The sequence below is a fragment of the Oncorhynchus clarkii genome, chromosome 14 (genome assembly GCF_045791955.1).
Source record: "Oncorhynchus clarkii lewisi isolate Uvic-CL-2024 chromosome 14, UVic_Ocla_1.0, whole genome shotgun sequence".
NCBI classification, from domain to species: domain Eukaryota; kingdom Metazoa; phylum Chordata; class Actinopteri; order Salmoniformes; family Salmonidae; genus Oncorhynchus; species Oncorhynchus clarkii.
Window position 1 is genome coordinate 34,309,315 of NC_092160.1, and position 22,846 is coordinate 34,332,160.

General features: G+C 46.7%; 1 protein-coding gene across 2 annotated transcripts; it reads left to right on the plus strand.

The window, feature by feature from the left end:
• The first annotated feature begins 12,883 nt into the window (after positions 1–12,883).
• Positions 12,884–22,117, plus strand: LOC139366557 (GTPase activating protein (SH3 domain) binding protein 1). Of its 2 annotated transcripts, XM_071104178.1 has the most exons (12): positions 12,884–13,076; positions 14,136–14,252; positions 14,826–14,907; positions 15,143–15,316; positions 15,442–15,532; positions 15,812–15,902; positions 18,576–18,831; positions 19,399–19,500; positions 19,853–19,967; positions 20,343–20,471; positions 20,813–20,922; positions 21,308–22,117. In XM_071104178.1, exons 2-12 carry the CDS (start codon positions 14,158–14,160, stop codon positions 21,548–21,550), a joined length of 1,488 nt encoding a protein of 495 aa, XP_070960279.1. In that variant the 5' UTR covers positions 12,884–13,076; positions 14,136–14,157; the 3' UTR covers positions 21,551–22,117. The 2 variants fall into 2 exon arrangements, with proteins under 2 accessions (XP_070960279.1, XP_070960280.1); XM_071104179.1 differs by lacking the exons at positions 12,884–13,076; positions 14,136–14,252 and adding an exon at positions 14,653–14,687.
• Positions 22,118–22,846: the final 729 nt, after the last annotated feature.

A 22,846-nucleotide genomic window follows, 5' to 3' on the forward strand; every position in this document is an offset into this window, starting at 1 on the left:
TATAATAACATTATAGTATCTATTATAATCAGAGAAGTTAATAAAATGTATTCTCTAAAGCAAGAGAAAGAAGATCAAATGGCCATACTTCCATAAACTCTGAACAAGCTCAGAGTTTCCTCTCGAGACAGTCTAAGAAAGGTCCCGTGAGAGAGAAGAAAGAAGACGCCTGTAGGGCATTATTACAGCACCCTGTTACCATCTCCACCCGTTCAGCCAGACAGTACAGGGAACAGCTGGAGAGCCTCATCCACAAAGGCTCAGCCAGAGGCACCGCCCCTTCCTCCACAAGGGGAAAATATCCTCCCTTCTCTCCAAGACAAACGGTGGAAATAAAAGCTGAATACAATGATATAATTGACAACAATCCCTCACAGGTTTTGCGGGTATTAATAAACAACGTGAATTAAACAAATGTTTGGGCATATTCTTCATTTTTCTGACTAGAAGAAAACGTGTTCACCTTTATTATGCTGTTCAATGTTGAATCGACCACAGATAATTTGTATCGTTCTGGTGAGATACTGATCGTTCACAGGATGCACTAACAAACCAGAAAGTGGTTTTGCAAATAGATTGTCTGCATCATTTCCAATCCCCCATATATATATTTTGCATATAATATATATATATATATATACACATACACATACATACACATACACACACATATATATATATAAATATACATACATATACAGTACCAGTCAAAAGTTTGGACACGCCTACTCATTCAAGGGTTTTATTTTATTTGTACTATTTTCCACATTGTAGAAAAGTGAAGACATCAAAACTATGAAATAACACATATGGAATCATGTAGTAACCAAAAAAGTGTTAAACAAAAAAACAAATATAATTTATATTTGAGATTCTTCGAAGTAGCCACCATTTGCCTTGATGACAGCTTTGCACACTCTTGGCATTCTCTCAACCAGCTTCATGAGGTTGTCACCTGGAATGCATTTCAATAAAACTGGTTTGCCTAGTTAAAAGTTCATTTGTGGAATTTCTTTCCTTCTTAATGCATTTCAGCCAATCAGTTGTGTTGTGACAAGGTAGGGATGGTATACAGATGATAGCCCTATTTGGTAAAAGACCAAGTTATTATGGCAAGAACAGCTCAAATAAGCAAAGAGAAATGACAGCCTCTCTTTACTTTAAGACATGAAGGTCAGCCAATCTGGCAAAAGTTTATTAAATTGCAGTCGTAAAAACCATCAAACGCTATGATGAAACTGGCTCTCATGAGGACCGCCACAAGAGTTTTTCTGCTGCAAAGAAGAAGTTCATTGGAGTTACCAGCCTCAGAAATTGCAGCCCAAAGAAATGCAAGCAACAGACACATCTCAACATCAACTGTTCAGAGACAGCGTGAATCAGGCCTTCATGGTCAAATTGCTGCGAAGAAACTACTGCTAAAGGACGCCAATAAGAAGAAGAGACTTGCTTGGGCCAAGAAACACAAGCAATGGACATTAGACCGATGGAAATCTGTCCTTTGGTCTGATGAGTCCAAATGTAAGATTTTTGGTTCCAACCGCCGTGTCTTTGTGGGACGCAGAGTAGGTGAACGGATGATCTCTGCATGTGTGGTTCCCACCGTGAAGTATAGAGGAGGAGGTGTGATGGTGTGGGGGTGCTTGGCTTGTGACACTGTCTGTGATTCTGCAGCGATACGCCATCACATCTGGTTTGCTCTATCATTTGTTTTTCAACAGGACAATGACCCAAAACACACTTCCGGCTGTGTAAGGGCTATTTGACCAAGGAAAGTGATGGAGTGCTGCATCAGATGACCTGACCTCCTCAATCACCTGATCTCAACCTAATTGAGACTGTTTGGGATGAGTTGGACCGCAGAGTGAAGGAAAAGCAGCCATCAGGTGCTCAGCATATGTGGGAACTCCTTCAAGATTATTGGAAAAGCATTCCTCATGAAGCTGGTTGAGAGAATGCCAAGAGTGTGCAAAGCTGTCATCAATGCAAATTGTGGCTACTTTTAAGAATCTAAAATCTAAAATACATTTTTATTTGTTTAACACTTCTTTGGTTACTGCATGATTCCATATGTGTTATTTCATAGTTTTGATGTCTTCACTATTATTCTACAATGTAGAAAATAGTTTTTTTTAAATAAAGAAAAACCCTTGAATGAGTAGGTGTGTCCAAAATGTTCACTAGTACGGTATAGATATCTTTTAAAAATATATTTTCCCTTTATTATTTTCCACTAACCACCACTCCCTTAATTGGAGTAAACACTAGTGGAGTAAACACTAGTGGAGTTAACACTAGTGGAGTAAACACTAGTGGAGTAAACACTAGTGGAGTAAACACTAGTGGAGTGAACACTAGTGGAGTTAACACTAGTGGAGTTAACACTAGTGGAGTAAACACTAGTGGAGTAAACACTAGTGGAGTTAACACTAGTGGAGTAAACACTAGTGGAGTTAACACTTCCAGTTTATACAGTGCCTTGCGAAAGTATTTGGCCCCCTTGAACTTTGCGACCTTTTGCAACATTTCAGGCTTCAAACATAAAGATATAAAACTGTATTTTTTGTGAAGAATCAACAACAAGTGGGACACAATCATGAAGTGGAACGACATTTATTGGATATTTCAAACTTTTTTAACAAATCAAAAACTGAAAAATTGGGCGTGCAAAATTATTCAGCCCCCTTAAGTTAATACTTTGTAGCGCCACCTTTTGCTGCGATTACAACTGTAAGTCGCTTGGGGTATGTCTCTATCAATTTTGCACATCGAGAGACTGTAATTTTTTCCCATTCCTCCTTGCAAAACAGCTCAAGCTCAGTGAGGTTGGATGGAGAGCATTTGTGAACAGCAGTTTTCAGTTCTATCCACAGATTCTCGATTGGATTCAGGTCTGGACTTTGACTTGGCCATTCTAACACCTGGATATGTTTATTTTTGAACCATTCCATTGTAGATTTTGCTTTATGTTTTGGATCATTGTCTTGTTGGAAGACAAATCTCCGTCCCAGTCTCAGGTCTTTTGCAGACTCCATCAGGTTTTCTTCCAGAATGGTCCTGTATTTGGCTCCATCCATCTTCCCATCAATTTTAACCATCTTCCCTGTCCCTGCTGAAGAAAAGCAGGCCCAAACCATGATGCTGCCACCACCATGTTTGACAGTGGGGATGGTGTGTTCAGCTGTGTTGCTTTTACGCCAAACATAACGTTTTGCATTGTTGCCAAAAAGTTCAATTTTGGTTTCATCTGACCAGAGCACCTTCTTCCACATGTTTGGTGTGTCTCCCAGGTGGCTTGTGGAAAACTTTAAACGACACTTTTTATGGATATCTTTAAGAAATGGCTTTCTTCTTGCCACTCTTCCATAAAGGCCAGATTTGTGCAATATACGACTGATTGTTGTCCTATGGACAGAGTCTCCCACCTCAGCTGTAGATCTCTGCAGTTCATCCAGAGTGATCATGGGCCTCTTGGCTGCATCTCTGATCAGTCTTCTCCTTGTATGAGCTGAAAGTTTAGAGGGACGGCCAGGTCTTGGTAGATTTGCAGTGGTCTGTTACTCCTTCCATTTCAATATTATCGCTTGCACAGTGCTCCTTGGGATGTTTAAAGCTTGGGAAATCTTTTTGTATCCAAATCCGGCTTTAAACTTCTTCACAACAGTATCTCGGACCTGTCTGGTGTGTTCCTTGTTCTTCATGATGCTCTCTGCGCTTTTAACGGACCTCTGAGACTATCACAGTGCAGGTGCATTTATACGGAGACTTGATTACACACAGGTGGATTGTATTTATCATCATTAGTCATTTAGGTCAACATTGGATCATTCAGAGATCCTCACTGAACTTCTGGAGAGAGTTTGCGGCACTGAAAGTAAAGGGTCTGAATAATTTTGCACGCCCAATTTTTCAGTTTTTGATTTGTTAAAAAAGTTTGAAATATCCAATAAATGTCGTTCCACTTCATGATTGTGTCCCACTTGTTGTTGATTCTTCACAAAAAAATACAGTTTTATATCTTTATGTTTGAAGCCTGAAATGTGGCAAAAGGTCGCAAAGTTCAAGGGGGCCGAATACTTTCGCAAGGCACTGTACATACTATATACATTTTACGGACACAGTCTATTTTACAATAGTTCTATATGTTTTGTTTTTAGTCCTGACCTTCATCTATTTCTGATGTCTATCCAGTTAGATTTTAATATGCCATATATTTTTAACTGTGCTGTTTCACAAAAGTTCTGAACCTATATACAGTTTACGGACAGAGTACATTTCTACATGAGTTATCTTGTTGTTATTAGTCCCACCCTTCAGGTCCATTCAACCCCTCCAGTCTATCTCTAAACATCATCCAGTCCCACCCTTCAGCTCCATTCAACCTCTCCCGTCTATCTCTTAACATCATCCAGTCCCACCCTTCAGGTCCATTCAACCTCTCCCGTCTATCTCTTAACATCATCCAGTCCCACCCATATAGTCTGTGTGTATTTGTGTCGCCCCCTAGTGGATGAATGCATAACCTCTCTAGAAAATATAGGTACGCTTGATTTAACTCGCCTGTCGCACCGGTTGGTCAGAAGTTTTAGTTGTGGGTTCATTCCATCGGTGCTGAAAGAGAACGCTGCCCACCAGGTGAAGCTGCCTCTCTATTGAAGCCATTGAACACTGTTTTATCTTAGCGCACTATGCTTTATTACCGGTGATGGGTTCAATCAATGAATGGATGGGTTCAGGACACATCAATGTATTCTGTATCAGAAAGTAAGCGGGACATCAATGAAGTCTCGTAGATTGTAGATCATTGCACTCTTTTTTTTGTTTATAAAGCCCTGCTGCATAAACTTCCGCTGTACCTTACTTCATCGTTACAGACGTACGAGAGTACGAGATAGCAGCCCTGGTCTCGGGGATAGCTGACTCTGGAGATCCCTACGATGTCCAATGAGAGGTAAATCTGCTTTTACTTTTGTTGCACCTTATATGTAGAATGATCTCCAAGACTCTCTATAGTTGGATAACTTGGTGCCTGTTGCACTATTCAAAAGACTGATTCAATACCTTTTTTTACTGAAGAATGTGTTTGTTTTCTATGATTGTGTTTCATTTATTGATGTGAATATTGTTGAGAACATTGATGAGAATATTGATGAGAATATTGATGTGAATATTGATTATTGATGTGAATATTGATGAGACTGCTCCTCCCAAGGTCACGGAGGCTCTTGGCACTGCCAAAGCAGACTCCTGTCTCCTCATCCTCCTTGATCTATCCGCTGTCTTCGACACCATGAACCATCAGATCCTCCTCTCCACCCTCTCAGGGCTGGCTGTCTCAGGCTCTATCAGATTTTCCTCTCCACCCTCTCAGGGCTGGGTATCTTAGACTCTATAAGATCCTCCTCTCCACCCTCTCAGGGCTGGGTATCTCAGACTCTATCAGATCCTCCTCTCCACCCTCTCAGGGCTGGGCGTCTCAGACTCTATCAGATCCTCCTCTCCACCCTCTCAGGGCTGGGCGTCTCAGACTCTATCAGATCCTCCTCTCCACCCTCTCAGGGCTGGGCGTCTCAGACTCTATCAGATCCTCCTCTCCACCCTCTCAAGGCTGGGCATCTCAGACTCTATCAGATCCTCCTCTCCACCCTCTCAGGGCTGGGCGTCTCAGACTCTATCAGATCCTCCTCTTTACCCTCTCAGGGCTGGGTCTCAGGCCCTATCAGATCCTCCTCTCCACCCTCTCAGGGCTGGGCGTCTCAGACTCTATCAGATCCTCCTCTCCACCCTCTCAGGGCTGGGCGTCTCAGACTCTATCAGATCCTCCTCTCCACCCTCTCAGGGCTGGGCGTCTCAGACTCTATCAGATCCTCCTCTCCACCCTCTCAGGGCTGGGCGTCTCAGACTCTATCAGATCCTCCTCTCTACCCTCTCAGGGCTGGGTCTCAGGCCCTATCAGATCCTCCTCTCCACCCTCTCAGGGCTGGGCGTCTCAGACTCTATCAGATCCTCCTCTCCACCCTCTCAGGGCTGGGCGTCTCAGACTCTATCAGATCCTCCTCTCCACCCTCTCAGGGCTGGGCGTCTCAGACTCTATCAGATCCTCCTCTCCACCCTCTCAGGGCTGGGCGTCTCAGACTCTATCAGATCCTCCTCTCCACCCTCTCAGGGCTGGGCGTCTCAGACTCTATCAGATCCTCCTCTCCACCCTCTCAGGGCTGGGCGTCTCAGACTCTATCAGATCCTCCTCTCTACCCTCTCAGGGCTGGGTCTCAGGCCCTATCAGATCCTCCTCTCCACCCTCTCAGGGCTGGGCGTCTCAGACTCTATCAGATCCTCCTCTCCACCCTCTCAGGGCTGGGCGTCTCAGACTCTATCAGATCCTCCTCTCCACCCTCTCAGGGCTGGGCGTCTCAGACTCTATCAGATCCTCCTCTCTACCCTCTCAGGGCTGGGTCTCAGGCCCTATCAGATCCTCCTCTCCACCCTCTCAGGGCTGGGCGTCTCAGACTCTATCAGATCCTCCTCTCCACCCTCTCAGGGCTGGGCGTCTCAGACTCTATCAGATCCTCCTCTCCACCCTCTCAGGGCTGGGCGTCTCAGACTCTATCAGATCCTCCTCTCCACCTTCTCAGGGCTGGGCGTCTCAGACTCTATCAGATCCTCCTCTCCACCCTCTCAGGGCTGGGCGTCTCAGACTCTATCAGATCCTCCTCTCCACCCTCTCAGGGCTGGGCGTCTCAGACTCTATCAGATCCTCCTCTCCACCCTCTCAGGGCTGGGCATCTCAGACTCTATCAGATCCTCCTCTCCACCCTCTCAGGGCTGGGCGTCTCAGACTCTATCAGATCCTCCTCTCCACCCTCTCAGGGCTGGGCGTCTCAGACTCTATCAGATCCTCCTCTCCACCCTCTCAGGGCTGGGCGTCTCAGACTCTATCAGATCCTCCTCTCTACCCTCTCAGGGCTGGGTCTCAGGCCCTATCAGATCCTCCTCTCCACCCTCTCAGGGCTGGGTATCTCAGACTCTATCAGATCCTCCTCTCCACCCTCTCAGGGCTGGGCGTCTCAGACTCTATCAGATCCTCCTCTCCACCCTCTCAGGGCTGGGCGTCTCAGACTCTATCAGATCCTCCTCTCCACCCTCTCAGGGCTGGGCGTCTCAGACTCTATCAGATCCTCCTCTCCACCCTCTCAAGGCTGGGCATCTCAGACTCTATCAGATCCTCCTCTCCACCCTCTCAGGGCTGGGCGTCTCAGACTCTATCAGATCCTCCTCTTTACCCTCTCAGGGCTGGGTCTCAGGCCCTATCAGATCCTCCTCTCCACCCTCTCAGGGCTGGGCGTCTCAGACTCTATCAGATCCTCCTCTCCACCCTCTCAGGGCTGGGCGTCTCAGACTCTATCAGATCCTCCTCTCCACCCTCTCAGGGCTGGGCGTCTCAGACTCTATCAGATCCTCCTCTCCACCCTCTCAGGGCTGGGCGTCTCAGACTCTATCAGATCCTCCTCTCTACCCTCTCAGGGCTGGGTCTCAGGCCCTATCAGATCCTCCTCTCCACCCTCTCAGGGCTGGGCGTCTCAGACTCTATCAGATCCTCCTCTCCACCCTCTCAGGGCTGGGCATCTCAGACTCTATCAGATCCTCCTCTCCACCCTCTCAGGGCTGGGCGTCTCAGACTCTATCAGATCCTCCTCTCCACCCTCTCAGGGCTGGGCGTCTCAGACTCTATCAGATCCTCCTCTCCACCCTCTCAGGGCTGGGCGTCTCAGACTCTATCAGATCCTCCTCTCCACCCTCTCAGGGCTGGGCGTCTCAGACTCTATCAGATCCTCCTCTCTACCCTCTCAGGGCTGGGTCTCAGGCCCTATCAGATCCTCCTCTCCACCCTCTCAGGGCTGGGCGTCTCAGACTCTATCAGATCCTCCTCTCCACCCTCTCAGGGCTGGGCGTCTCAGACTCTATCAGATCCTCCTCTCCACCCTCTCAGGGCTGGGCGTCTCAGACTCTATCAGATCCTCCTCTCTACCCTCTCAGGGCTGGGTCTCAGGCCCTATCAGATCCTCCTCTCCACCCTCTCAGGGCTGGGCGTCTCAGACTCTATCAGATCCTCCTCTCCACCCTCTCAGGGCTGGGCGTCTCAGACTCTATCAGATCCTCCTCTCCACCCTCTCAGGGCTGGGCGTCTCAGACTCTATCAGATCCTCCTCTCCACCTTCTCAGGGCTGGGCGTCTCAGACTCTATCAGATCCTCCTCTCCACCCTCTCAGGGCTGGGCGTCTCAGACTCTATCAGATCCTCCTCTCCACCCTCTCAGGGCTGGGCGTCTCAGACTCTATCAGATCCTCCTCTCCACCCTCTCAGGGCTGGGCGTCTCAGACTCTATCAGATCCTCCTCTCCACCCTCTCAGGGCTGGGCGTCTCAGACTCTATCAGATCCTCCTCTCCACCCTCTCAGGGCTGGGCGTCTCAGACTCTATCAGATCCTCCTCTCCACCCTCTCAGGGCTGGGCGTCTCAGACTCTATCAGATCCTCCTCTCTACCCTCTCAGGGCTGGGTCTCAGGCCCTATCAGATCCTCCTCTCCACCCTCTCAGGGCTGGGCGTCTCAGACTCTATCAGATCCTCCTCTCCACCCTCTCAGGGCTGGGCGTCTCAGACTCTATCAGATCCTCCTCTCCACCCTCTCAGGGCTGGGCGTCTCAGACTCTATCAGATCCTCCTCTCCACCCTCTCAGGGCTGGGCGTCTCAGACTCTATCAGATCCTCCTCTCCACCCTCTCAGGGCTGGGCGTCTCAGACTCTATCAGATCCTCCTCTCCACCCTCTCAGGGCTGGGCGTCTCAGACTCTATCAGATCCTCCTCTCTACCCTCTCAGGGCTGGGTCTCAGGCCCTATCAGATCCTCCTCTCCACCCTCTCAGGGCTGGGCGTCTCAGACTCTATCAGATCCTCCTCTCCACCCTCTCAGGGCTGGGCGTCTCAGACTCTATCAGATCCTCCTCTCCACCCTCTCAGGGCTGGGCGTCTCAGACTCTATCAGATCCTCCTCTCTACCCTCTCAGGGCTGGGTCTCAGGCCCTATCAGATCCTCCTCTCCACCCTCTCAGGGCTGGGCGTCTCAGACTCTATCAGATCCTCCTCTCCACCCTCTCAGGGCTGGGCGTCTCAGACTCTATCAGATCCTCCTCTCCACCCTCTCAGGGCTGGGCGTCTCAGACTCTATCAGATCCTCCTCTCCACCTTCTCAGGGCTGGGCGTCTCAGACTCTATCAGATCCTCCTCTCCACCCTCTCAGGGCTGGGCGTCTCAGACTCTATCAGATCCTCCTCTCCACCCTCTCAGGGCTGGGCGTCTCAGACTCTATCAGATCCTCCTCTCCACCCTCTCAGGGCTGGGCATCTCAGACTCTATCAGATCCTCCTCTCCACCCTCTCAGGGCTGGGTGTCTCAGACTCTATCAGATCCTCCTCTCCACCCTCTCAGGGCTGGGCGTCTCAGACTCTATCAGATCCTCCTCTCCACCCTCTCAGGGCTGGGCGTCTCAGACTCTATCAGATCCTCCTCTCCACCTTCTCAGGGCTGGGCGTCTCAGACTCTATCAGATCCTCCTCTCCACCCTCTCAGGGCTGGGCGTCTCAGACTCTATCAGATCCTCCTCTCCACCCTCTCAGGGCTGGGCGTCTCAGACTCTATCAGATCCTCCTCTCCACCCTCTCAGGGCTGGGCGTCTCAGGCTCCACCCTCTCAGGGCTGGACGTCTCAGACTCTATCAGATCCTCCTCTCCACCCTCTCAGGGCTGGGTATCTTAGACTCTATCAGATCCTCCTCTCCACCCTCTCAGGGCTGGGTATCTTAGACTGCACACTCCTGGATTGCATCCTACCTGGCAGGCCTCTCCTACCAGTGGACACATAGAGGATCTTTCTGCACCAAATACTCAGGGCTCGGTTCTAGGCCCTCTTCTCTCTATACACCAAATCACTCGGCTGTCATATCCTCACATGGTCTCTCCCATCAATGGTATGCGGACGACACTCAACTACTTTTCTCCTTTCCAAATTTTGTAAGAATATTTTCTAGGTCCACTAATATAGGACTATTAAAGGCCCAGCCCTGCAGACTGCTATATAGGTCCACTAATATAGGACTATTAAAGCCCAGTGACATTTAAAAAATAAAAAATAAATCATCATTTTATTTTTCAGTGGGTGCTGCAGCACCGTCAGCACCCCTACCTCACGCGGCTATGCCCAGGTGGCAACACGCATCTCTGCGTGCAGATATCTCAGATATCTCAGCTAGGATGTCAGCCCACCACCTCAAGCTCAACCTAAAAAAAACAGAGCTACTCTTCCTCCTGGGAAAGGCCTGCCAGCTCCAAGACCGTTCCATCATGATTGACTCCACGATGCCCCATTCCCAGAGTGCAACAAACTTTGGAGTGAACCTGTAAAAACACCATGTCGTTCTATGCAAACACTGAAGAAGTGACTCTCAGGTTCATGTTTAAAAATAAATGTAAAACATATTTCACCTTTATTTAACCAGGTAGGCTAGTTGAGAACACCTTTATTTAACCAGGTCGGCAAGTTGAGAACAAGTTCTCATTTACAACTGCGATCTGGCCAAGATAAAGCAAAGCAGTTTGACACCTACAACAACACAGAGTTACACATGGAGTAAAACAAACATACAGTCAATAATACAGTAGAAGAACAAGTCTATATACAAAGTGTGCAAATGAGGTGAGATAAGGGAGGTAAAGGCAATAAAAAGGCCATGGTGGCGAAGTAAATACAATATAGCAAGTAAAACACTGGAATGGTAGATGTGCAGTAGATGAATGTGCAAAGTAGAAATACTGGGGTGCAAAGGAGCAAGATAAATAAATAAATACAGTAGGGGATGAGGTAGTTGTTTGGACTATTTACAGATGGGCTGTGTACAGGTGCAGTGATCTGTGAGCTGCTCTGACAGCTGGTGCTTAAAGCTAGTCAGGGAGATAAGTATCTCCAGTTTCAGTGGTTTTTGTAGTTAATTCCAGTCATTGGCAGCAGAGAACTGGAAGGAGAGGCGGCCAATGGAAGAATTGTCTTTGGGGGTGACCAGTGAGATATACCTGCTGGAGCGCGTGCTACGGGTGGGTGCTGCTATGGTGACCAGCGAGCTGAGATAAGGCGGGGCTTTACCTAGCAGGGTCTTGTAGATGGCCAAAAGCCAGTGGGTTTGGCGACGAGTATGAAGCGAGGGCCAGCCAACGAGAGCGTACAAGTCGCAGTGGTGGGTAGTATACGGGGCTTTGGTGACAAAACGGATGGCACTGTGATAGACTGCATCCAATTTGTTGAGTAGAGTTTTGGAGGCTATTTTGTAAATGACATCGCCGAAGTTGAGGATCGGTAGGATGGTCAGTTTTACGAGGGTATGTTTGGCAGCATGAGTGAAGGATGCTTTGTTGCAAAATAGGAAGCCAATTCTAGATTTAGGATTGGAGATGTTTGATGTGAGTCTGGAATCAGAGTTTGCAGTCTAACCAGACACCTAGGTATTTGTAGTTGTCCACATATTCTAAGTCCGTCCAGAGTAGTGATGCTGGACGGGTGGGCAGGTGCGGGCAGCGATCGGTTGAAGAGCATGCATTTCGTTTTACTTGTATTTAAGAGCATTTGGAGGACACATAAGGAGAGTTGTATGGCATTGAAGCTCATCTGGAGGGTAGTTAACACTGTGTCCAAAGAAGGGCCAGAAGTATACAGAATGGTGTCGTCTGCGTAGAGGTGGATCAGAGACTCACCAGCAGCAAGAGCGAGATCATTGATGTATACAAAGAAGAGAGTCGGCCCAAGAATTGAACCCTGTGGCACCCCCATAGAGACTGCCAGAGGTCCGGACAACAAGCCCTCCGATTTGACACACTGAACTCTATCGGAGAAGTAGTTGGTGAACCAGGCGAGGCAATCATTTGAAATACCAAGGCTGTTGAGTCTGCCGATAAGGATGTGGTGATTGATAGAGTCGAAAGCCTTAGCCAGGTCGATGAATACGGCTGCACAGTATTGTTTCTTATCGATGGCGGTTATGATATCATTTAGGACCTTGAGTATGGCTGAAGTGCACCCATGACCAGCTCTGAAACGCCACAGGATGTTTTTGTGCTGGTCAAGGGCAGTCAGGTCTGGAGAGAACCAAGGGCTATATCTGTTCCTGGTTCTAAATTTCTTGAAAGGGGCAATTTCATGAAATGCCCTTCATGCATTATCATGCTCCTTGCCCATCCTCTGAAAACAGCTGAAACCCTACCTCTTAAAAAAAACACAGTACACCCCCAAAACAAAAATATTATTGTGATCTACAACTTGCACTTGACTTTTTTCCCCCCTTTACTAGCTCAGACTTTGCAGATAGTTACTTTACTGAGGAAAGATGTACTTACTATGACTGTGAAATGCAGTTGTCCCACCTAGCAATCTTAAAACGACTAAAATGTTAAATGTGTATATACAGAATGTATAGCCAGCCTATTGATGTGTTTGGTGTGTATTGGTGTGTATACAGGGCTCATCTCAGCACGACTTCCTGTTAATAAAATCAAGGTTCAATAAATAAATAAAAAATGTGTGGTGGGAGTGTTAAATCAATGCAGCGAAAAACGCCCCCATTAATTTCGATCGGGGCATGATCCAAGCGTGTGCCGCTCCGTAAAATGTTTAACCAATCATACCCATAATCGGAATCCACCACACTCGTTTCCTATTGGCTACATTTAGACTGACAGGGCTACACATACTCCACGACGATTGGTTGTACACTAAACTGCTCAGAGTACATACATTTGATTGGCGACATATTTCCTCTCGCAGTAAATTCATTGGTTCGTGCATCTAAGACTGTAAATTCTGGGTAGGTTGTCCACGTTCCACGTTTGAGACCGGTAAAAGAGCAGCCGAACACGTTTTGAGTTGCCCTGCTAGAACAATCTTTCTAGTTACCGCCTGGCAGAGCGGAGGTGATTCAGTGAAATCACACATATATATATATTTTTTTTTAATAAACCATTTTTAACAATTGCCTCCTGGTAAGTAAACCCTGTTTGAAATTATTGAATAAATATCCGCTGCAGTAATATTTGTAATCTTATTAAGGCGCTGTTTGATGCTAACTAGTAAGCTTATTAACGCTAGTTAGCATGATAAAAGCTAAGTCATTTTTAGTTGTGCTAACTAGCCAGTTAACTAACGTCACCTAGCTAGTACATACTTGTCTTAAATTATTTGATTGTGCCACGAAATGAGACTTACATCGGGTGACGTGGGTTAAATCAGTCAGTCGAGTGGACCGTCGAAATGGTCAACTAATCCGACTGGGGTGGTTGAAAGACTGGCCTTTCCCCTAGCGAGCCATGGCTGCCCAGTTAGCGATGTTTGTCTGTTCAAATGTTTATGATATCAGTTTTGACGTCGAAGATTATCAGTCGGCTGCTGTTTTAGTCTGCTACGTTTCGGTAACTAAATATTTTGCTCGTTTTAAATAAACTGAGCGAAAAGGAGCCGTGGCTAACCTTGGCTAATTAGCTAGCTAGTTAGCATTGTATTTACCACACGTGTTGGGGATACAATATATCGTAGTTCGCTATTTCCAACTGTCCGAGTTAATTTGGGTAATAAGATATAGTTGTCTGGCCATCGACATAACCGGCCAAAATCGTTACATTTCGATACCATTGTTTTTCTGTCGATGACGTGACCGGTGTTGCAGTCCGGCCTTTCTGGGCATAAAACCCTTGAAGCACAGCTTAGCTAAATAACGTTAGACAGTTTAACTGGGTGGGTCTGGGCGACTCATTTGTCTCCTATAATTAATTTCATACTACTATAAACTGAAACCTATTATTGGTTGAATTGACTAGATGTCTGGCGAGCTAGTCATCCAATAGATTAGATTGAATGCAAATTATGCTCTTGCACAGCCTCCTGTAACGTTTGTGCTAATGTTAACGTTTCTTGTCGCCACGATTGGCTAAATAAATAGCTGGGTGATATGGCTTGCCGGGTTTGTCAGACAGAACAGACACGGATGGTGACTGGTACAGATCAGACTCCATTATCCACACCATGACAACCACACCTTGTTTCAGTTCTCTTCAGCTGACCAAAGAAATGGTGATGGAGAAACCAAGTGCCCAGCTCGTGGGGCGGGAGTTTGTCCGACAGTACTACACACTACTCAACCAGGCACCCGACTACCTGCACAGGTAAAGCCAATACAGTACTACTCAACCAGGCACCCGACTACCTGCACAGGTAAAGCCAATACAGTACTACTCAACCAGGCACCCGACTACCTGCACAGGTAAAGCCAATACAGTACTACACACTACTCAACCAGGCACCCGACTACCTGCACAGGTAAAGCCAATACAGTACTACACACTACTCAACCAGGCACCCGACTACCTGCACAGGTAAAGCCAATACAGTACTACACACTACTCAACCAGGCACCGACTACCTGCACAGGTAAAGCCAATACAGTACTACACACTACTCAACCAGGCACCCGACTACCTGCACAGGTAAAGCCAATACAGTACTACACACTACTCAACCAGGCACCGACTACCTGCACAGGTAAAGCCAATACAGTACTACTACACACTACTCAACCAGGCACCCGACTACCTGCACAGGTAAAGCCAGTACAGTACTAGAAAATTGTTCCCAAACAGTATCTGTTCCATTGTGATCTGCTTTAATATATTAATGGGTTATCTATCCCTCTACTACAAAGATGAGAAATAACTGATTTTAAATGTTTTTTGTTTTAGGTTTTATGGGAAAAATTCCTCCTATGTACATGGAGGTCTGGACAACAATGGCAAACCGGTTGAATCAGTCTATGGACAGTCGGTGAGTACTGCAATACAATATCCCCAAATTATATTTGCATCACTTCGTGAAGCAGCATTATATGTTTCCTTTGCAATATATCCAACGCGACACATCCACACATGATTTTATGGCAAAGATCTCTCAGTATGTTCATATTAAAGATGGGTAATATATTGTCAGTTAGGTTTTCTGATACAAGTCTAACACATTTTAAGTTTGAGATTCTCATCAAGGTCTTTATTTCCGTATAAAGGAGATCCATAAAAAAGTGTTGGCGCTGAACTTTCGTGACTGCCACACCAAGATTAGGCATGTGGACGCCCATGCGACCTTGAACGAGGGCGTCGTGGTGCAAGTGATGGGGGAGCTGTCCAACGACATGCAGCCCATGCGCAAATTCATGCAGACATTCGTGCTGGCCCCTGAGGTAGGTCCTTCAACTGTATAGAGGAACATTGGAAATTTGTCCTTGAAACGTTTTTCATTTATGTATTAGTGTCCAGTTCAGTTAAAGGGTTAATTGTTTTAAACTCAATGACCTTGGTGTTTCAGGGCACTGTAACAAACAAGTTCTACGTTCACAACGATGTATTCCGTTACCAAGACGAAGTGTTTGGGGATTCTGACTCAGAACCCCCTGAAGGTGAGCCAGTTAAAGATTAGGAAGCTTCTTTACATTTGGCTTGTTTGGTTTCTTATGTAATTTATGTCTCATGACTAATACATAATGGTTAGAGGTGTTGCTCTTATTGAACTCCATTGCGGTGCTTTGTACCTCTGGGTCAACGCTACTATTATGAATAATATGCCTTCACCATTTAGGTATATAGAAGCATCTGCTAAATGACTAAAATGTAACAGGTATTTAATTTCGCTCTAAAACTTCTGTAATTGGCACTCGGTCGTGTTCTTGGTGTTTCAGAGTCTGATGAGGATGTGGAGGAGATGGAGAGAGTACCATCACCTGAGGTGGCCCAGGAAGAGGCTGCAGCCTTCTACAAACAGACACCGTGGTAAGGAAACGTATCTATCTTAGTCTTGACTACATCAGCAATCCTATTCCACTTTTCATCCTCAATGTTAAGTCTGTAATACTATAACATGAATGGTGGCAAACATGCCTTTCATCAGAGAGAGGTGTCCACCCATGGTGCTCAAAATATATATATATATATATATATATATATATAATTTTTTTTTTAAATTTATTTTAGATGATCTTAATTAATCTTAACAGAATGTAAAGGGTAGAACTATGTTCTTATACCATCATGACAGGTTTTATTGAAAAGCAAAACATTGACCGCTGTGTCTTCTTCCCAGCTATATATCATAAACAAACATTTAACCTAGAAGGAACAAGTCACCTAGACAGTACTAAAACATAACTCCAAATATATTAATTGTCCTGTAGGCTATTTGTATAAACATTTTAAATTAATAAATAACAAAACTGCGTGGGTTTTCAAGTACACTCTAGGTATAATTTAATTTAGCCTTGACATTTCATTTTTTAAATAAATAACCACACCTGGCTGTCTGCGAACGCTAGAGCAGGCTGGTCATGGCTAGAATGGATCCAGCTTGTCGAATTAACATCAGATTTGACTTTTCGTATCAGGTTAGGAGTATTTACAGAGCATGTTTGGAGAATTAGAAATAGGGTTAGCTAAAATGAATTTTTTTTTTTTTTTGTAACGTTCATTTGACAATCTATATCCCTTCTAGCTATGACCCGGGCTGGTCCGCCCCATTCCCGTTGCGATTCAGCACCACAGCAAATGAAAGGGAACACTAGGCAGCCACAAAACTTAAGAAGTTCTTACACTGATGTTGTCCAATCAAATTTGGACAACCGTGTTATAGGTTTACATTTCTACTGGAGGATGTTAATAAATGTTATGCTTATTGTAATTTGAACTATTGTGAGGTCATGTGATTACTCGTGACCTATTGACGACAGTTTCGTACTATGGGCAGTTGGCTGCTGAATACGCTCAACTGAAATGCACCGATTGCGCATCATCTTGTCTATCAATCCATTCCAAATCTTTATAGACTACTATACATGAAACGGGCAGCACATGTTGATCTTGCCTAGGGGAGCAGAACTTCTACAACTGTCCTGACCAACACAATTTGTCTCTAATTTGCGACTGTCCTTGGCCTGCTCAGTGAGCCGCTGCTGTTGGGAAATCAAAACTGTCCCACTCCTTTTTAAAGCAGCATACGATATCCATCAGCCTCGTTACTTTGTTCTCAGGAAGGCGCAATCTAGGGGCCTCCTGAGTGGCGCGGTGGTCTAAGGTAGTGCTAGCTGTGTCACTAGATATTCTGGGTTTGAGTCCAGGTTCTGTTGCATTCGGCCTCAACCGGAAGACCCGTGGCCCAGCGTCGTCCGGGTTAGGGGAGGGTTTGGCCCAGCGTCGTCCGGGTTAGGGGAGGGTTTGGCCCAGCGTCGTCCGGGTTAGGGGAGGGTTTGGCCCAGCGTCGTCCGGGTTGGGGGAGGGTTTGGCCCAGCGTCGTCCGGGTTGGGGGAGGGTTTGGCCCAGCGTCGTCCGGGTTAGGGGAGGGTTTGGCCAAGCGTCGTCCGGGTTAGGGTAGGGTTTGGCCAAGCGTCGTCCGGGTTAGGGGAGGGTTTGGCCCAGCGTCGTCCGGGTTAGGGGAGGGTTTGGCCCAGCGTCGTCCGGGTTAGGGGAGGGTTTGGCCCAGCGTCGTCCGGGTTAGGGGAGGGTTTGGCCCAGCGTCGTCCGGGTTAGGGGAGGGTTTGGCCCAGCGTCGTCCGGGTTAGGGGAGGGTTTGGCCCAGCGTCGTCCGGGTTAGGGGAGGGTTTGGCCCAGCGTCGTCCGGGTTAGGGGAGGGTTTGGCCCAGCGTCGTCCGGGTTAGGGGAGGGTTTGGCCCAGCGTCGTCCGGGTTAGGGGAGGGTTTGGCCCAGCGTCGTCCGGGTTAGGGGAGGGTTTGGCCCAGCGTCGTCCGGGTTAGGGGAGGGTTTGGCCCAGCGTCGTCCGGGTTAGGGGAGGGTTTGGCCCAGCGTCGTCCGGGTTAGGGGAGGGTTTGGCCCAGCGTCGTCCGGGTTAGGGGAGGGTTTGGCCCAGCGTCGTCCGGGTTAGGGGAGGGTTTGGCCCAGCGTCGTCCGGGTTAGGGGAGGGTTTGGCCCAGCGTCGTCCGGGTTAGGGGAGGGTTTGGCCCAGCGTCGTCCGGGTTAGGGGAGGGTTTGGCCCAGCGTCGTCCGGGTTAGGGGAGGGTTAGGCTTGAAGTCACAAACCCTCCCCTATCACCTCCGGAGATTAGCGTGGCAATACTCTAGTGCCTATAAGAACATCCAATAGTCAAGGGTATATGAAATACAAATAGTATAGAGGTATAGTCCTATAATAACTATAACCTGAAACCTCTTAGCTGGAGGACTCATGTTAAAAGGAACCACCAGCTTTCATATGTTCTGAGCAAGGAACTGAAATGTTAGCTTTTTTACATGATACATATTGCACTTTTACTGGAAACATTATTTTGCACTGCGCCCCCCCCCCAGACAATTTAGATGTCACATTTCATTTATTGCCTTTTCTGTGATGCGAAATATTGGTGGTTTACCCAATAAATTACTTGCAACTTATTTAGTGCCACTTCATTCTAGTCTATGCTTGGGTTAATATTAGATATGTGTGTGTCTGGGTTATATCAGCACCGAGGCCAAGAGACCAGAGGAAGAGGTGGCTTTAACCCCAGAGCCTGAGGCAGAACCTGAGGCGGAGGCAGAGCCAGAGGCGGAGCCAGACGTGGTGGATGGAAAACGGGACCTGGAGCCAGGGGACCTGGAGCCAGAGACCCTGCAGCAGCAGGAACACGCCACAGAGGAGCAGGGAGAGCAGTGTCCAGTCTCCTCACCCCTGCCCTCTGCCACTGCTGACCCTGCCCCCGCACCCGCTGAAGATAACCGGGTAGGTCTCAACCCTTCTGTTGGCTACGCTGTGGTCATGTCAACATGGTGGTTGTGATTCCTTCTTTGTGTGACCTGGCTGTCTATTCCTCTCTGGATGCTGTGTTTTGGCTGGTTATCCACTGTAGAGGTCACTAGGCAATATGTGACTTGTCTACACCTCTGATTATTCCAGTTTGGTTTAAGAACCATTTTGGTTGCATCAGCTTTGATTAGCTAATTTTCTAGATTAACTACTATTGCTGAGATATTCCTTCCTTTGACCCTTGATGTTTTTCATTAGGTTCATTCGGTGGCAGGTTAGCCTAGTCACATGTAAATGCGCTAGTAACCGGAAGGTTGCAAGTTCAGCTCGGGGGTTTGAAAAGGTACAAATCTGTCGTTCTGCCCCTGAACAGGCAGTTAACCCACTGTTCCTAGGCTGTCATTGAAAATAAGAATTTGTTCTTAACTGACTTGCCTAGTAAAATAAAGGTCAAATAAAAAGGTAGCTTCTAGTGGTTTCCCTGTACAGCTACCAGACCTCATTCAGCTTGATTTAATAACGTCTGTTTGGTCTCTCCTCCAGCCTTTCTCCTGGGCGTCTGTCACCAGTAAGAACCTTCCCCCTAGCGGCGTTGTCCCCGTCTCTGGCATCCCCCCCCACGTCGTCAAAGTTCCCTCGGCACCGGTACGTTAACATACAATGTTACTTTTCTCTGTGTAAAAAAAAAAAAAAACAGTCCTCCTGTAGCCGACATGATGTGTTAAATACCAGCAGAAGAAACAACTACACATTCTATATTGATTACTAAGGCGATTAAAAAATCACCTATTACACATCTTGTATGTATCCTACCAGTTGAAAGACCACATGCATTATATTTATGATTAGGTATAATTAACATTTACATGTGACTGTTTGTTTTAAATCAACGTTCCTCTTAAAGGACAACAAACACAATCAACTAGCGATTTAGCTTGGAGCCTTGTTGTCTTGGTCTTCTAGCCTGGTTTCTCAGGGTCTTGTCTTGGTGCTTTAGCCCAGGGTGGAGGTGAAAACAGAAGCCGCAGCACAGAGAACACAACCGAGAGGAGACCAGAGACCACGGGACGCAAGGCCTGGCCCCCCACCAGTCAGAGGACCCCGACCAGGAGGTATGATCCACCAGATAACATCTCGCCCCCAACACACGGTACCATCCACCAGGAAGCTGGATCATGTTCAGGATGTAGAAAATGTATCGAAATGAAGTGCAACTGTGATGTACTACCTTACCTCTCGTCCAATAAGAACACAGATTTGTTTTCCGTTGTAAAAAAAAAAAAAAATGTTTTGCTACAGTATGCGGTCCACGTTGGACGTAAACCTGTCTGTTAGTCTGAATGGGAATCTGTCTGTCTGTCTGTTAGTGTGTGTGTGTGTGTGTGTGTAGTGCTTATTCTTTGAAGAAACATCAGACGTGTATGCGTGACCGTTAATAAAGTGATCTCCTCTCATGCCTCTGTCGGGTCTCTGCTCTTGGTCTGCAGTGCGGGAAGGAGAGCAGGGAGAGTCGTCGGAGGTTGGCCGTGTGGTGCGGTATCCAGACGCTCACCAGCTCTTTGTAGGAAACGTTCCCCATGATGTGGACAAGGCAGAGCTCAAGGAGTTTTTCCAACGTATGTCCCTCTATTTATTTTTTATGGTCTGCAAAAAGGCTTTTGAATTAATGGCTTTGTATGCTTTCAACTGGCAAATAATTGATTAAATAGGGACAGCACATGGTAATCAGTCCTGGGGTGTAGTAGTACCACATTTTAGATGGTTAGTCTTAATTGATCACAGTCCCCAAATGACCTGTAAAACAGTTAGACATAATTTATTAGAATCATTCATCTTTCTAATTTTAAATGATCTGCGTCTCTGCAACAGAACACAGAATGCTTTGCAGCAACTGATGGAGGTAATTGATTGGTTGAAAGAGTTGTGTCATTTGAATATGATCTGGTTCCCCCTACAGAGTATGGTACTGTGCTTGAGCTACGGATCAACAGCGGAGGAAAGCTTCCTAACTTTGGGTTTGTGGTGTTTGACGATTCGGAACCTGTACAGAAAATCCTAAGCAACCGGGTACTAATTCTTTTTAAACATATGTTAAGCCTGAGTGTTTTAATTACCAACATGCTGTTTTGATGAACTCTGCTCCATTTTGTCAAGCCTTCGGCTCCATTTTGTCAAGCCTTCGGCTCCATTTTGTCAAGCCTTCGGCTCCATTTTGTCAAGCCTTCGGCTCCATTTTGTCAAGCCTTCGGCTCCATTTTGTCAAGCCTTCGGCTCCATTTCAATAATGATTGAAAGGTGCTTCACATTCCCATGTCTGTTTTGGAAGCAGTACATGTCATTCAAAAATTCTTAATGCATGTACAGACGATCCTTTCTAAAAGCCCACTCTGATCTTTACAGTTTTTGATCATTTAAATGAGTTAATATACTAACAGTCCTCTTTCATTTGTAGCCCATTAAGTTCAGAGGCGATGTCCGACTGAACGTGGAGGAAAAGAAGACGCGCTCCGCCCGGGAAGGGGATCGGCGAGACATCCGCCCCAGAGGTCCTGGTGGCCCCGGAGGGCCCCGAGAGAGGATAGGAGGGCCTAGGGGCCCCCCCACCAGGGGTGGCATGGCACAGAAACCCAGCTTTGGCTCTGGACGAGGTACTGGACCCAGTGAAGGAGGTCGCTACATGGGACCTCGTCAGTGAATGTCACTCTGAAGTTGGTCTGATGTCCTACCATGCCAGTTACTACTACTACTGCTGATGTCAGTTGCCCCGACTCTTTGAGTATTATAAAACAAAGATGGCTTCTACATCCCTCCCTCCCTTCGCGTTTTGTTTTGTTCCTTGGGATTCTGGAATGTGATCCATCTCTCCTTTTCTCCTGACTTTGACATGATCTGGGCTTTTCTCCTCATCTTTTACATCATCCTGAACTTGAATTTGTTTTGAAAGTTGAAAAAAAAAGAATAATTAAAAAGGGTCTTAAACTAACTAGTTGAATTGGAACAGCCCAGTTTGGTTTTGGCGTTCTCTCCCTGTTTCTTAAAGGAACGTGTATGTACTGCTTGGGCAGTCCTGTGTATTGCTACCATTGTCTTTTCAGGTCAAATGCAAGTAATGGTTTTATTTTAAATTGTGAAGTTGAATCATGGTTGTAAATGGTTATTATCGAGCATGTAACAAATCCGGTCTGCCTTTCACTACTGATGCACTTCATCATGACAAATCAGCTGATGAGAGAACTGAATAAACATGTTTTACTGTTTTAAACCTGACTTCTGTAGTCTATACATCGAGGTCATCTCTATGGGCTGGTTTCCTGGACACACATTAGTCCTACTTCTGGACTATAAAGCACGTCTGGAGATGTCCAATGAGCTTGCTTTTTAGTGCAAGATGAGGCTTAATTTGTGTCCAGGAAATCAGCCCTTGTTCATTATGAGGAAAGGAACTGTGGCCGCCCTAAGGAAACATGGCAACGAACCGTGAAAGAGATGCCACCCCCCCCCCAAAAAGGCAGAAGATCAGAAGCAGTGGCACTCCTGTAGTCGATGCCTTATGTTCCGCACAGGAACCAAGAGGATTAAGGAAGTCATTATTTTATCACCGAGCAAATGTATTGCCAAGATGTACGTCCGTCTTCCGTATCATTTACAATAAGTAGTTTTCCTTCTCTTGTAGGGTCAACACAGTGTTTCCTACATCGGATGGAAATCAATGCTAACCATTGCATAACCAGCATGTTCATGTAAACTAGAGATCACGTGGACTAGTTTAAGAGCGGCACCAAACGGAAGAGGAAATTGCCGACTGCAATGGACGACAGGCGGCTCTGGAGGACTTCATCAAAACATGCTTTGGTACAGTACACAATAGCCATGGCATGGGTCAAATCAGTATTGTAACATATTCTAGTGCTATTCAGGAGCATCGGTATCTATCATAGGGTTTCAAAGGGCACACCATTGTCAGGCCAACACCTTTGGGATTACCTTGACT

Coding starts and splice junctions, on each gene's coding strand:
- LOC139366557 (XM_071104178.1), top strand. CDS start 14,158: ATGGTGATGGAGAAACCAAGTGCCCAGCTCGTGGGGCGGGAGTTTGTC. Junction 14,908..15,142: donor AATCAGTCTATGGACAGTCG/GTGAGTACTGCA, acceptor TTCCGTATAAAG/GAGATCCATAAAAAAGTGTT. Junction 15,903..18,575: donor TTCTACAAACAGACACCGTG/GTAAGGAAACGT, acceptor GGGTTATATCAG/CACCGAGGCCAAGAGACCAG.